Source organism: Ursus americanus, chromosome 30, assembly GCF_024610735.1.
Source record: "Ursus americanus isolate L20-20 chromosome 30, mUrsAme1.1.p, whole genome shotgun sequence".
Lineage (NCBI taxonomy): Eukaryota > Metazoa > Chordata > Mammalia > Carnivora > Ursidae > Ursus > Ursus americanus.
In genome coordinates this window covers 9,268,062-9,282,467 of record NC_142156.1, presented here as the reverse complement: position 1 = coordinate 9,282,467, position 14,406 = coordinate 9,268,062, and the positions used below count along the sequence as shown (strand labels likewise).

General features: G+C 50.0%; 1 protein-coding gene across 1 annotated transcript; it reads right to left on the bottom strand.

Moving 5' to 3' along the window:
* Window positions 1-809: 809 nt before the first annotated feature.
* Window positions 810-14,384, bottom strand: LOC123788240 (2'-5'-oligoadenylate synthase-like protein). The gene is made up of 6 exons (XM_045791525.2): window positions 14,172-14,384; window positions 10,341-10,623; window positions 9,122-9,297; window positions 6,425-6,666; window positions 3,664-3,811; window positions 810-1,838 (listed from the first exon to the last, which is right to left on the bottom strand). The coding sequence occupies exons 1-6, from the start codon at window positions 14,367-14,369 to the stop codon at window positions 1,338-1,340; spliced, it is 1,548 nt and encodes a 515-aa protein (XP_045647481.2). The 5' UTR covers window positions 14,370-14,384; the 3' UTR covers window positions 810-1,337.
* Between the last annotated feature and the right edge of the window lie 22 nt (window positions 14,385-14,406).

Here is a 14,406-nt window from a genome sequence, read left to right as displayed (position 1 = left end):
ATCTATTTATTCCAGTAATTTCCAAATTCTTCTAGGCATCAGAAACACCACAGGGAACTTGTTAAAACTCGGATTGTTGTGTCCAACAAAAATTAACCAAAGGAGGGCGCCTGGGTGGCTCAGTCTGTTAAGCATCTGCTTTGGCTCAGGTCATGATCCCAGGGTCCTGGGATTGCAGGCATCCGGCTCCCTGCCCCTGGGGGAACCTGCTTCTCCCTCTCCCTCTGCTCTTCCGCCTTTCGTGCGGGGTGCTCTCTCTCTCTCTCAAATAAAATAAAATCTTTAAAAAAAAATAAAATAAAATAAAGGAACCAGGGGCGCCTGGGTGGCTCAGTCGTTAAGCGTCTGCCTTCGGCTCAGGGCGTGATCCCGGCATTCTGCGATCGAGCCCCACATCAGGCTCCTCTGCTAGGAGCCTGCTTCTTCCTCTCCCACTCCCCCTGCTTGTCTCTCTCTCACTGGCTGTCTGTCAAATAAATAAAATCTTAAAAAAAAAAAAAAAAAAGGGCAAAGGGGAGGGGGGGAAATGATACTCTTATTGGGTGATTGGAGTTTGAACCTGATCACATGAAGTCCTCTGATGATAGAGATACTGTTCTTTTCCTAAAGTCCTTGGACCATTATGTACTATTTGTGTGTGTGCATCAGGAGTTGAGAGAATTTACACTTTGTCATCCTCACTGTCCTGGACTTTGCCTCCCTCCATCTCAGTTTCCCTGCAATCCTCACCTCCCGGAGTTAGGAGGCTCAAGATTCAGAAAGAATCACCAGGACAGCATTAGCACGTGTGGAAAGACATGAAGACCATCCAAAAGAGAATAAACAAAGGTTATTTATTCCCAGCTTCCTATTGCAAGGGAGTCAGCCACTGTCCCCTGCAAACTGGCAGAGACTCCAAGACAGCGAAAGCTTTACAGTGGAAAAAAGAGAAGGCTTCAGGTACATCCTGAGGGAAGCTGTTGGCATGGGGAAGCAGTAGGTGGCTAACTAGAAGCAGGGTGTCCTCTGTGCTTGGCTAGGGAGCTTCTTCGGCTTTTTCTGGTTGGTTCTAAGTTGGAAGTGAGGTGGAATTAGGGAAGCTGGCAGTTAGTGACCAAGTCCTGACGACTGGGGGTTGATTGCTGTGGAGGTGGTGGTTTGGCTTCCCGGGCTGGGGACTGCAGAGGCTGTGTGGGTCAGAAACCTATCGTCATATGTGGTCCAGTCATTGTCCATTGTATATCAAGTGTCTCCCATCCCTCCTCATTCCCCCGCTGGCAGGGCTAGGCTAACTATTTACAAAGCTAGTGAAGACATGGCAAGAGCTGTAAGAAGTGGTTGATATGCCGGGTCCCAGCTTAGCTGGGAGGAAAAGGAAACCTTTCAGCTTTCTTCTTGGAGAGGATAAGGGTGTCTCTGTCCTGGATCCCATAGCTGCACAAAGACAACCAATCCTGCAGGACTTGACCTTGGAACTCCAGCTGCTGCTGCTTTCTGGGCAACCCTTGCTTGTCTTCAATCTGCTGCTTCAGGCCCAGGATGAAGCTTTTGGGGTCAAGGGCATAGGAGTGGCTCCCCCCATCGGGATTCTTCACAAAGACCTGGATCTCGCTGGAGAAGGTCTCCATCAGACAGAGGCGAATGTTGGAGAAGATGCTGTAAGAGGCCAGGGAGCATTGGGTATTGAGGAACTGTCGCTTGCCACCAGGCTCCTGGAAGGACAGTTGCTGCACGCTCAAGGAACTCCGGCTCTGCCAGATCTTCTCTTGAACCTTCTTTATGGGCTCATAAGGGTTCACCCTAAAGATCAAGTCTGAGTGACCCCACTGTTCCACTGTCACTTGGATGTCTCGTGCCCTCTGGAAGGGAGAGAAGAGGGAGAGGGGGTTAATTCCACACTCCGCTGCCTGACGTGCAAAAGTTCCCCTTACCGGTCCCAGTTTCCAACAGCATCAACAGCACCAACCCATTTGGGTTGCACCAACCACCTTCCAGGCCCTCTGCTGGGCGCCGGCTCCACTCTTCTTAATGAATCTTTTTTTTTTTTTTAAAGGTTTTATTTTGGGCGCCTGGGTGGCACAGCGGTTAAGCGTCTGCCTTCGGCTCAGGGCGTGATCCCGGCGTTATGGGATCGAGCCCCACATCAGGCTCTTCCGCTATGAGCCTGCTTCTTCCTCTCCCACTCCCCCTGCTTGTGTTCCCTCTCTCGCTGGCTGTCTCTATCTCTGTCAAATAAATAAATAAAATCTTTTCTCTCGCTGGCTGTCTCTGTCTCTGTCAAATAAATAAAATAAAACCTTTTATTTATTTTTTTTTTTAAAGATTTTATTTATTTATTTGACAGAGATAGAGACAGCCAGCGAGAGAGGGAACACAAGCAGGGGGAGTGGGAGAGGAAGAAGCAGGCTCATAGCAGAGGAGCCTGATGTGGGCCTCGATCCCGGAACGCCAGGATCACGCCCTGAGCCGAAGGCAGGTGCTTAACCGCTGTGCCACCCAGGCGCCCGTCTTCTTAATGAATCTTATTCTCACAGCAGCCCCATGAGGTTGGTTCCTATCATCCCCTTGTACAGATGAGGAAATCGTGGCTGAGCAGGGTTAAGTGACTTATTGACCGTCACACGGGTAGTGAGACGCATAGCCGGTATTTGAACCAAGGTCGGTCAGACTCCAAAGTCTGTTCTTCGCCACCACCCGAGGTCATGCTCAAGGGTCTGGGAGCCCCTGGTGGCTGAAGAACAGCACCTGGAAGGTGCTGGGGAGGCCTGGACCGTAGGTGATCTTTTCCAGAAGGAATATAGGCCCAGAATTCCCACATCTGCTGATTTTTCAAGACATTGCACAATGGTTTTTATATTCAGGAAAAATCCAGAGGCATATACTTTTCAGTCTGTCCGTGGGCCTCACTTGGTTGGTGGGCCCCACAAAGACCTGGCCTGGGTGTAAATCCTGGCTCTGCTCTTAGCTGTGTGATCTTGGTTAATTCACTTAACCTCTCTGAGCCTCGGTTTCTTCATCTGTAAAATGGGGGTGACAACGTTCAAGACAGTGATAATAAAAATACTGGACCTCTCTATTTTACAGACTTGTTCCAGGCCAAGTGCTTGGTAAGTTATTAAGTACTATAGGAATAGAATAAAATTGATTATTATGATCTTTGCCTGTACGGTAGGTTTGCCATTACATAATAATATTATTTAGCATTTTTTTGTTCCCTGAATAACTTCCCTGGCAATTCTTTTCTTTCTAGCAGCTTTGTGCACGTTTGTTTCACGGGCTTGCTTCCTACCAAAATCCAGTGAGTTCTTTGAGAGTAGGAGACACGTTTCATGTCTGCACCACTGTTGTCCCCACCACCCCAAGTGCTGGCACAAAACAGCGGCTGAATTCACTTATCTGGCCTCAGCTCATGCACACAGTGATCGGGAGCATGACTGATTCTCCAGTAGGTTATGGGAAAGAGAAAGAAAAAGGAGAACATGAGTATGAAAGGAAGCCCTCATCTGAGGCTCAGAGGGTTGAAAAATGTCCGCCAAGTTCCCAGAGCTACTGGGTGCTGCAGCCGGCCTCTCTGGCTCTAAAGCCTTGTTGGCTCCATCGACACAGAAGCTAAGTAAGTAAATTCCACGCAGTAAGCTCCTTTTGAGCTTCAAAGCCCTGAGAGCCCCACAGAGGAGCCATTACCTTCACGTTCCAGCTGGGGACTGGATTCTCCTTGTTGTCATAGCAACAGTTCTGTTTCAGGCACTGGCTGGCCCTCTGAGCGACTATGTCCCATCTGTACCCTTCCGCCACATTGTGGGTGGGGTCAGCTGGATCCAGGATGATGGGCCTGCAACACAGGGAGAGGGTTTCCAGGCCCTTTCCGGGCCGGAGGCCGGCAAGCCAGAAAGCAGCCTGCTCAAGCAGTCATCTAATCAAACCACTAAGCATGTGCTGGGTCCAGAGCCTCCGGGGCCATTGGTCCAGGAAGGCTCGAGAACACTGCTGGAGAGGAACAGAATGGGGATGATTATATTCCCAAGAATTCCTTTTCGGGGTGTGGAGTGTTGAGATCCCCAAACGCACGCGGTAGCCATAACAGGGCCTGGCTCAGGCAGGTGGGCCTCTTAAGTTCAGAGCTTTTGTTTTGCTAAGCAGGCTACATCCTAAGTCTGAGGCTAGGGCTGCTGAGTTGCTTTGGGTAATAGAAACACCACCACCACCAACTACTGACAATTATTGAGGCACTGGGTCAAGCCCTTTGTGAATTAAACTATTTTATTTTATTTTTTCATTTATTTTTTCATTTTTAAAATTATGTTATGTTAGTCAGCATACAGTACATCATTAGTTTTTGCTGTAGTGTTCCATGATTCATTGTTTGTGTATAACACCCAGTGCTCCACGCAATACGTGCCCTCCTTAATACCCATCACTGGGCTAACCCTATAACAATTCTAAGAGAGAGAGACTATTGGTTTCTTTCTTTCTTCTTCTTTTTTTAAAAATATTTATTTATTTATTTATTTATTTATTTATTTATTTATTTATTTGAGAGAGAGAGTGTGTGCCCGAGCAGGGGGAGGGGCAGAGGGAGAGGGAGAGAATCTGGAGCAGATTCCCTGCTGAACATGCAACCAGACGCAGGGCTCAATCTCACGCCCCTGAGGTCATGACCTGAACTGAAATCAAGAGTCGGATGCTTAACCGACCGAGCCACCCAGGTGCCCTGGGAGAGACTGTTGTTATTGCTGTTGTTGTTGTCCTGGTTTCACAGATGAGGAAACTGAGGCACAGACTTCTCTGAGTTCTTATAGCCAGTGAACGGGTGTTTTTACCCTCTGCTCTGCTTCCACAGAGAAGTTGGGCTGCCACCAGGTGTCTCTCTTCTATATAAATGGTGAATGAATACTTAAAGAATATTGGCTTGAAGGGGGTCTAACAGCGTCCTTAGGTTGCTTGGGGTGACCATATGTGTTGGAAGCCAAGCCCATGATTAAGACCTGGCTCTTGCCCTCCAGGAACTTCTGGCTTAGGAGGGGGCTGCGACTTTATCTAGGACAGAATGTGACAGTATGCTATGGGAGTGTGCTGGACACTGTAGGCTCTATGCCTGCTACTCCCAACATCCCTCCATCCCTGAAATAGTCCTGCCTGAAACAGGGAGCAGTGCCAGGCTGTCCTTCGGGTAAAGATCACCTGACCCAAAGTGACACCTGGTGACCCGACATGTAGGGCCTGGGTCCAATGAGTAGATTGGTTCCCTCTGGGGTTTGGACCAAGGATGATGGAGGTCCCTCATCAAGTGGAAGTCGGAGGAGGGCAGGGCAGGTGTGGGGAGAGAAGCAGAGGCCATCAGAAGAAAGAGGGACCGTGAGAGCGAGTGGCAGAGAAAGGGGGTGTCTACAGGTTTGCCTCAGGTCCTGATGGTTTTCTAACCTCAAATTTCTGGGTATCCTTATAATAAATCCTCTTTTCATCAGGAGACTGTGTTTTTCTTCTTTGTTTAAAAAAAAAAAAAAGGCCCAACATTCATAAAAGGGAACAATAGACATTCTTGGGATATTGCTTGCCCTGACCTAGCGCTTCTAATATAAAGAGTTGTCTCAGGCTGGGTTTCCCCAGAAGCGGATCCCAAGAGAAGGATTTGAGTGCCAGTGGTTGATTTGGAAGGACAGGCCAGGAAGCACCAGTAAGGGAGTGGGAGAGTGAGACCGGAAGGGAAGGACACCGCTGAAAGGTCTGTATTGAGGTGATTACCACTGCGGGCAACTGGAGGTTAGTCTCACCATCGGGACTCTGGGAAACAATGTAGCACACATGACCCAGAGAGCGTCCTTCCACCTGGGACGGGAGGGAGCTGCGGTATTTATCTACCAGCTTCCACTGGCCGCTGGGGGAGGCTGAAAGCCCTCAGGCAAAGGGACCCAAGTGCTGACTGCTGGAGGCTGAGCCAGCCTTCACATAAATGGTGACGATCCAGGGCCGGGGATGGGTGCTGGTGCTACACAGAGCTGTGTGCACTACAACAGTGAACATTTCTCCGGCATCTGCCACAGACCAGATACCGTAGGCCCTTTACCTACTTCCCCGACCCTTACAGCAGCCTGCATTGTGCGTACCACTGACTCCCGCTTTACAGATGAGTTGCTGGGGCTCACAGAGAAAAAGGCAGAGCTGGGATGGAACCTGGCTCTCTGATTCTTTCCACGTTTCCATGCTGTTGCTAGAATGCACCAAAAGTCTTTTGGAAGCAAGAGTGCTCAGTAGGGTGGGGTTCCTTGAGGTACAAGGAGACGGCTTACGGCCCCTCAGCCCACCCGGCGATTCTGAAAGGCGGCCAACCTGAGATGGGTCCCGTGTTGGTTTGAGATGCCAGTGCGGTTTTACTATTGATAAAGCCCACCTTTGCCTCTGTTCTTTCTGTTCTCTGAGATGTGGCCGACACGCGGGGGCCCAGTACCTGTCTCTTTTGAGCTGTTTTCTGACGAAATCCTTGATGACTGGGTTCTGGAACGTGTAGTACTTGGTCCAATAGATGCAGAGGAACTTATACTCCCGGAGCAGTTCCATCACAGTGGTGAAGCCTTCGTCCAGCCCGAAACTCTTGTCCTCCTGGGTACGCATTTCCCAGGCGTAGATGGTCAGCAGCTCGAGGGCATAGTCAGGGGGCAGCGCGGCCCTGGGGCACCTGGCTTTCACGTACTGTTGAAAGAGACAGGAGAGACCCCAAGATCGCTCTGGATGGACCAGAAACTGGAAAATCCAACTTCTTGTCTCAGCTCTGCCACCTACTGGCTGTGTAATCTTGGCCAGTCGCTTTCCCTCTGGCCCTACGTGGTTTCCCTGTTTAAGAATTAAGGGGCTCAGTTGGTCCCGTGGGTTTCAAACTATTCCTTTTTTTTTTTTTCTAAGATTTTATTTTTAAGCAATCCCTGCACCCAATGTGGGGCTCCAACCCACAACCCTGAGATCAAGAGTTGCACCCTCCACCAACTGAGCCAGCAGGTGCCCCACAAAGCATGCCTGACGTAACTCCTGGAATGGCCTTATGAAGAAGTGTCCCAAAGAGCGAGCACGCTGGGCTCTGCCACTACATCCCAGCCTAAGCAGCTCGTTTCTCTTTTACTGTACTGGGCTTCTGAAAGGTTTCCTTTAAAGACAAGTCTTCTTAGCTGATAGAAAAAAAGAGGGGTGGGAGGTTCCTACAGATCTCGGCAATAGCTGAGATTCTGTGGGGAACACAGAATGCTCTAGGAAGCATTTCTTTCTTCTCCCTTGTGCAGTAGCCAGTGCTGTTTGGATGGGATTACCACGCCCCTCAACTCCAGGGTGGGGATCCTGACCCAACAGGGTCCTCGGCATAAACCTGTTCTCCTTGCTAAGTGATTGTTTCAAGAGAAGCTCATGATGTAAGCTGTCTCGGTGTAAGTGAAGCCCAGTTCTTCGGTTTGGTGGCTGAAAGAGAAATCGCCTGTGTGTGGATGTGAGGGCAGGAATAGCTGTGGCCATTTTGCCATCATGAGGTTAAACCAGACTGAAGTCCAAGGTGCCAGAGAGACAGAGAACCTGAGGGTATTATAGAGAAGCAGGCCTGGAGACCCTACGAAACAGTGCCTGAAGCTCCCTTCCCACTGCTACGGGTTTTCACACATGAGCAGATAAGTATCCTTATGGTTTAAGTCAGTTTGAGTTGGTTTTTCTCTTACTTGCAAAAGGAAGTATCTTAACTGATACCAGTCACTTCTTGTCTAAAGAATCTTTCTAGGGGCGCCTGTGTAGGTCAGTCGGTTAAGTGGCTGACTCTTGATTTTGGCTCAGGTCGTGATCTCAGGGTCGTGAGACTGAGCTCCACAGAGGGCTCCACGCTCAATGGGGAATCGGCTTGAGATTCTTTCCCTCTGCCCCTCCACCGCGTGCACGTGCTATCTCTAACAAATAAATCTTTTTTAAAAAAAGAAAAAAGAGAGAAAACATATGTGATCAAATCCTTGTTTTAAGGAGGAGGCTTGAACAAAAACAGAAGGGAGGATTCTAGAAGCAAAGCTGATATACTGTCCTGTGGACATTACAAAAAAAAAAAAACGCGCATAGGTAGGAAGAAAACACTTTGTGCTCTTAGAGCAAGCAAAGGGATCATTCCGTGGACTTCTAGTTCTCCAAAGCCACAAAACCTCGCATCATTTCCTGTAAGTGACTGCCTTATCAACAAAACCGGTTTTATTCTTGGCTTTGGCAATACTGATGTCTGAAGATATATCACAACCTTGGTTGATAACGATAATCGTGGAAGAAAAGGGCTGCTTTCCCCACCATAAACACAGTAACTGTAAACTTACTAACCTTGGACATTTTCTGATTTTGTTTTTTAAAGATTTATTTATTTTAGAGAGAGAGAGACAGAGAGACAGAGGTGGGGGGAGTAGTTGAGGGAGAGCAAGAGAGAATCCTCGAGCAGATTCCCCACTGAGTGCGGGGCTCCACGCGGGGCTAAACCCCAGGACCCCGAGATCATGACCTGAGCTGAAATCAAGAGTTGGGCGCTTAACCGATTGAGCCATCCAGGTACCCCTGCTTTTTTTTTTTTTTTTAAATATATAAGAAAGCATCTTTTTTCACCCCCTTTCTAACTTTCGGGTTTGTTTCAGAATCTTCCTTTCATAAGTTTAGATGACTTTGTTCACTGGGATATTTTGAAATATACTTGGTACCATGCAAGCCATCACATGTGAAATCGAAAAATTAGCTGTTACGGATATATTCACTTGGTAATGATTGTGATAGGAACACAGCAATTTGTGGGGGAAACCGGTGTGGGTGCAATTAATGGAACCTTTCTTCATGTTAGTCCTTAACCAGCTGACATTAACTACGCTGGGAGAACTCAATGAACTCGACGCTAGCCAGTATAGACCGAAACTGCGGTGTTCCAAGCACTTGTGTCCTGGGACCTATTGTATATTCCTTCCTTCTCTTTCTCCTCCTCCACTTTCTCCACTATTTCACCTTACAGTTTAAAAGATTAGCATTTCCGCCCCTCCCCCACTACCATCCCCCTGGATGCAGGTCCCTGGAATGGCAAAATCAGGCCCCCCCCTGCCTTCTCTTCCCCGCTTTCTGCCAGCGCCGCCTTGTGCCCCCATCCCGGCGACCCCCTCACCTCAAGGTACCAGTGCTTTACTAGCCGGAGGAGGCTTTTCAGCTTGGTTGGCCGATGTTTCATGAAGTTTCTCTGCAGCTCGCTGAAGGATGGGGAGAAATTTCCAGGGTAACCGTGGGCCTCAATCAGACTCACATAGACCTCAGGATGTGGCTGAGTGTTGGAAACCGAAGGCCCTGGGATGGGAGGGAGCAAAGGTAGAGAGCGGGGATTTAGGAAGCCCCAGGTTGATAAGTAGTCAGGCGGGGGGGAGGGGGGGGCGGACAGACACCTCACTGCCTAGAGAATCAAGGTTTGCCTTGCTTGATTGTCCTCTGGAGAACCAAAAGTGGGCTTGCCATTCCCCAGGCCACTCGAGGACTGTTGTCCTCGCTCAAGGTCCCCAACACCCCAGTTGCCCTTAATGTCTGTTTGGGATTTCTTTCTCAGTGATTGAGTCCAACCTCCTGACACGGGAAACGAGAACTAGGTCCAGATAAGAGAGCTGGACTCCTCAAGTGCATTTGCTGAAGGGTGTGCTTCCGTGGCAAGCTTCTCCACCAGGCGATCCTGGCAGCCCCTCTAGGTAAGAGGAGCTGGCAGAAGATGAAACCTGGTTGTCTGGGGTTGTAGCTGATACTGTTTACTCCAAACATTGAGCACTCTGCCTGAGGACAGACCAGAAGTGCTGGGGAGTTCGTGGTCCCAGGAAGCAGCCCTCAGCCAAGGGTGATGGGAAGTTGGGGAATAAACATCCCATTCCAACTCCGGGCTGTCACCTAGAGTTCTCCAGGGGCACGAACTTGTGACGCTTCCTCCCTTCCCTGTCCCACTCCCCTGCTTCCCTCTCAGCATTTCCTGGGACTGCTTATCCTCACACCCTTGTCTCAGGGTCTGCTTCTGGAAAAGCTCAAACAATGACAGGCCCTGGCACCCCTGATAAATGCTACAGAAGCACCCCAGTTTCCGCTTCTAACACCTTCCCCTCTGCCGGTCTCATCTCCTCTTGCAATCATATATGTATCCACGCGACTCTTTGATAAGGGTTTCCCATGTTGAGCGACACAACGGCCCGAGTTGGGCCAGTCCCGTGTCCTGTGGTTGCCAAGCCCCTGGCTCTGGACGTAGGTTGAATGGATGAATGCAGGTGTCTGCATGTGGCCGTAAACGAGAGGTGAGGGGGTTCATGTCTCCCTGGGATGGCAAGTGTGTGAGTCCGATGGGCTTCCCCTTCTCTTACCCAGGGCCCTGTAGGCAGGCACGATGGTGACAGTGATGGGCTCTGCAGTCCGCCTGGTCTGGATGGTGAAGATGACAGCATCGGGGACTCCCTGGACGATTTCCACGTCCTCGAGCCCAAGGGCCAGCAGATCCCGGCAACACCACAACTTTTTCCATATCAGACTCAGAATGGCCTGGTGGTGCTTGGCCTCTTGCTGGAAACTGTGGAAACAGCTCAGGAACACCACCAGTTCCACCTCCAAGGTGTTCCTGAGCGCTGTGCCGTTCCCGAAGGAGCCTACCTGCAGAACACGGAGCCCAGTCACCTGCCACGGCCTGTACCAGGCAATCCCTGATGCTCTTTACATGAATTGTCCCATCCGATGCTCCCCACAACCCAGGAGGGGGGGTGGTACCAATATCTCCTCTTTACAGGGGAGAACACTGAGATTTCAAGAGAAGAAGTCACTCCCCCAGGGTCACACACTGTACACAGCAAAGCCTGGGTTTGAACCCAGGCAGCCTGACTGCAGCGCCCAAGCTGCATATTTATGACACTGTATTGCTTCTGAGACGGGGTGTTCTCACTTGCACAGTGATGCCTCCTCCAAGAGGCCACTAAGATGCCTACTCCACAGGGTATTCTGAGCATTCCAGGCATCTGAGTCATTTCATGACATTAAAAAGTGGGGAGCAGGATTGCCTGGTGGATAAGAGCCATGGGGCAGCCTGACTCTGACCCTGACCCCTGCCCTTGTTTCTCAGCTGTGGTCCCTAATTGTGAATCCTAATTCCTCATCTGCAAAATGACAGTAGCCATGGAATGTGCGTCACTAAGTTCTTGGGAGGATTAGATAACATGAGGTGTGCCGGCAGTGCTGGGGGAGCTTGCCATGTGCCTGGCATGCAGGCAGTCAACCGCGTATCTCTCGTCCTCTTCTTTTTCTTGTTGACTTAGATCAACCCTTCTCTGCCTGGGATTCAGTTTTCCCATCGGGACGGACGGAGCTTGAGCTGGATGATTTGGAAGTGGCCTGTCTGGTGCTCTTGAGAGTCCAGACCTGCTCTCCAGCCCCTCCTGTCTCTGGTACAAAAAGCCCTGCAACTCTCTGGGCTCCTGTCTTTCTCAGCCCAGGTTGGGAGATGGAATTGCTAGCGATGCCTCAGACCTCGGGGGTGGGGGGGCTGCCTCTCCTGGCAGGTGGAATCGCTACGGATTGATTATAATCCAACCGTCACGGGTTGAACACTCACGGTGTCTGGCACCATGGAAGGCCCTTTTTTTAATCCTAACACCCACTGACTGAGGTGGGGACTACTGTTATTGTCCCCAGTGTACAGATGAGAAAGCTGAGGCAGTGTATTCATAGCCAGGAGTCCTAGTCATAGTCAGATAAAGGGTCTTTCCCGTGCCCCAAGTCTCTGAGCCAGGCCCTAGTTCTGTGGAGGAGAAGTCCGCCATCTTTTCTTCCCTCTTTCTTTTGCATTCTCTTTCTGACCTTCATTGAGACCCAACATTTGTGCCCCATTTGGCAGGGCTGGGGATGGAACCCTGTGCGTGGACAAAGGGCACACTGAAAGCTGTGCCTAGACTTCCTGCCTCTTTCACTGAAGACTCAGGCAAAGAAGAAAGAACATTCTAGAATAAGCTTCATGACTTGCTCCAGCCCAGATCTATTTAAACCCAACTCATTCAAGGATAAGCATTCATTCATGTGAACCAGCCCAGCTCACCGGGTTTTTACAGGGGTGGGAAGAGGGTTTAGAGCCTGAATAAAGCATTATTTCTCCTCTACCATTGCTTTGGGGGTTATCTCTCTCTCTCTCTCTCTCTCTCTCTCTCTCTCTTTTTTTTTTTTTATGGTTTTGGCAAGGGGGAAGTGGCTATGGTCTGCAGGCAGAATTTGAGGGCTGGGTAAATACCACTTCCTGTCATCGAAACTCATTCTGTTGGTAGCATCCTCCTGTCTCCAGACTTCCCCTTTTTTTATCCACTTTACCCTCAGGATTGTCAGGGGTGGGGTGGGCTGGGAGGGTCTGCTGGACTCAGAGCAAGAATTTATAACTAGGCTTTTGCTTTGGTGCATTTACCATGTGCCAATCTTTTAGCCTACATTGACAAGGCTTTTGCGGGACGAGGAAACGATGATGATGATGATGATGACACAGACGGTCTGAGAGGTTAAGAGCAATCTAAGATCACATGACCGGGCAGGAAAGAAGCCAAGAGTCAAACCCTAGTCTGCCTAGATTCTATGGCCTCAGGCTCTGGCTGCTGGGAATGGGTATTAAGCAAGGGCTGGGCACCTGAGATTTCTAAATCCTTCCCTGAGTTAGCTGCCCCTGGAGAGAGAACTAGAGCCCTGGGCTAGGAGTCAGGCACCCTAATTCTAGTCCTGCCGGGGCGCCTGGGTGGCACAGCGGTTGGGCGTCTGCCTTCGGCTCAGGGCGTGGTTCCGGCGTTCTGGGATCGGGCCCCACATCGGGCTCCTCCGCTGTGGGCCTGCTTCTTCCTCTCCCACTCCCCCTGCTTGTGTTCCCTCTCTCGCTGGCTGTCTCTGTCTCTGTCGAATAAAAAAAAAAAAAAAAAATCTAAAAATCTAATTCTAGTCCTGCCTTTGCCACTAGCTTGATGTGAACTTGGGACATCTCTCACCCTCTCTGTGCTTCAGTTTCCTTAATGTTTAAACAAAGGGTTGGCTGAGACTGTCTGATTCTCCAGGGCCTTCTAGCTTTGACCCCCTTGAATTTTGACTCTAGCTAGGACAAGAAGCGGCTAAAGGAAGGGCATGGGGGAAAAATCAGTGGGGGCGGCCTAGAGCACTGGCTGCGGAATAGATAGAGCCTGGTTCAAATCCCAGCTCCACCACTAGCTGTGTGACCTTGGGCAAGTCACCTTATCTCTCTGAGCTTCCATTAAAGAAAACTTCTTCTAACCAAAAACTTAAAACATAGAGGGGCGCCTGGGTGGCACAGCGGTTAAGCGTCTGCTTTTGGCTCAGGGCGTGATCCTGGCGTTATGGGATCGAGCCCCACATCAGGCTCCTCTGCTGGGAGCCTGCTTCTTCCTCTCCCACTCCCCCTGCTTGTGTTCCCTCTCTCGCTGGCTGTCTCTATCTCTGTCAAATAAATAAATAAAATCTTTTAAAAAAAACACTTAAAACGTAGAAAAATAGGAAGAGAATCCAATGAGCACTCGTGTACCCAGCCAGTTAGATTCAACAAGTTGAAACTCCTCGTCACGTCTGCTTCATCAAAACCGCGTTCGAGTAATTCCAGATACCAAGGGACTTTGTCTCCGAATATGTTAGCATTTGTTTCCAACCAAAGAGAGCACCTTCCCCCATAACCACAACACGATTACCCTAGCAAAATCAACAATGACTGCCCTCTAATCTAATATCCAGGCCATAGTAAAATTTCCCTACTTGTCCCCAGACTGTATTTTATGGATGGTCTATTCACACCAGGATCCAATCAGAGACCTTGCAATGCATCTGGTCATTATGAATCTTAAGGCTCTGAACCTCCACTTTGCTCATCTGTAAAATAGGAAAAGAATAATGCCTACCTCACAGGGTGCATGAATTAGAGCTAGGGTATGTTAAGGGGTTGGGCTAGTGCATCCCAGAAAAGTAAACTATTATGATATCATGAGTTTCCTTGCCAGACTTGTTCTGCTCAGGGCAGCACTGGCGTAGGGCGCAGGCAGCTAGGTGGGGTGCCCTGACGTGTCAGCTGCACGGGTTAAAGATAACGGGGCAAGAGGTCCCCAGCATCCTCTGGGACGAGGACTCTCGTGCTACCTGTTGCCCAGCCCTGCTCTGTGGACGGAGGGGACCAATCTCACCTTGAGCACCCTTAGAGCCCGCACCTCCTGGTCCAGTCCACAATCCCCTTCAAAGCACTCTTCCCTCAGGAATTGTTGCACGGTCCACACAGCCTCCAGGACCTCTTCTTTCTGCTCGCGGCGGGGCTGCAGCCACTGCGCCACGAAGGAGTCCAGCCTGGAGGCAGGGGTGGCATACAGCTCCATGGTCAGGGCCATCTCTGAGCCAGAGGACCCCTGCTGCACGGATATATAG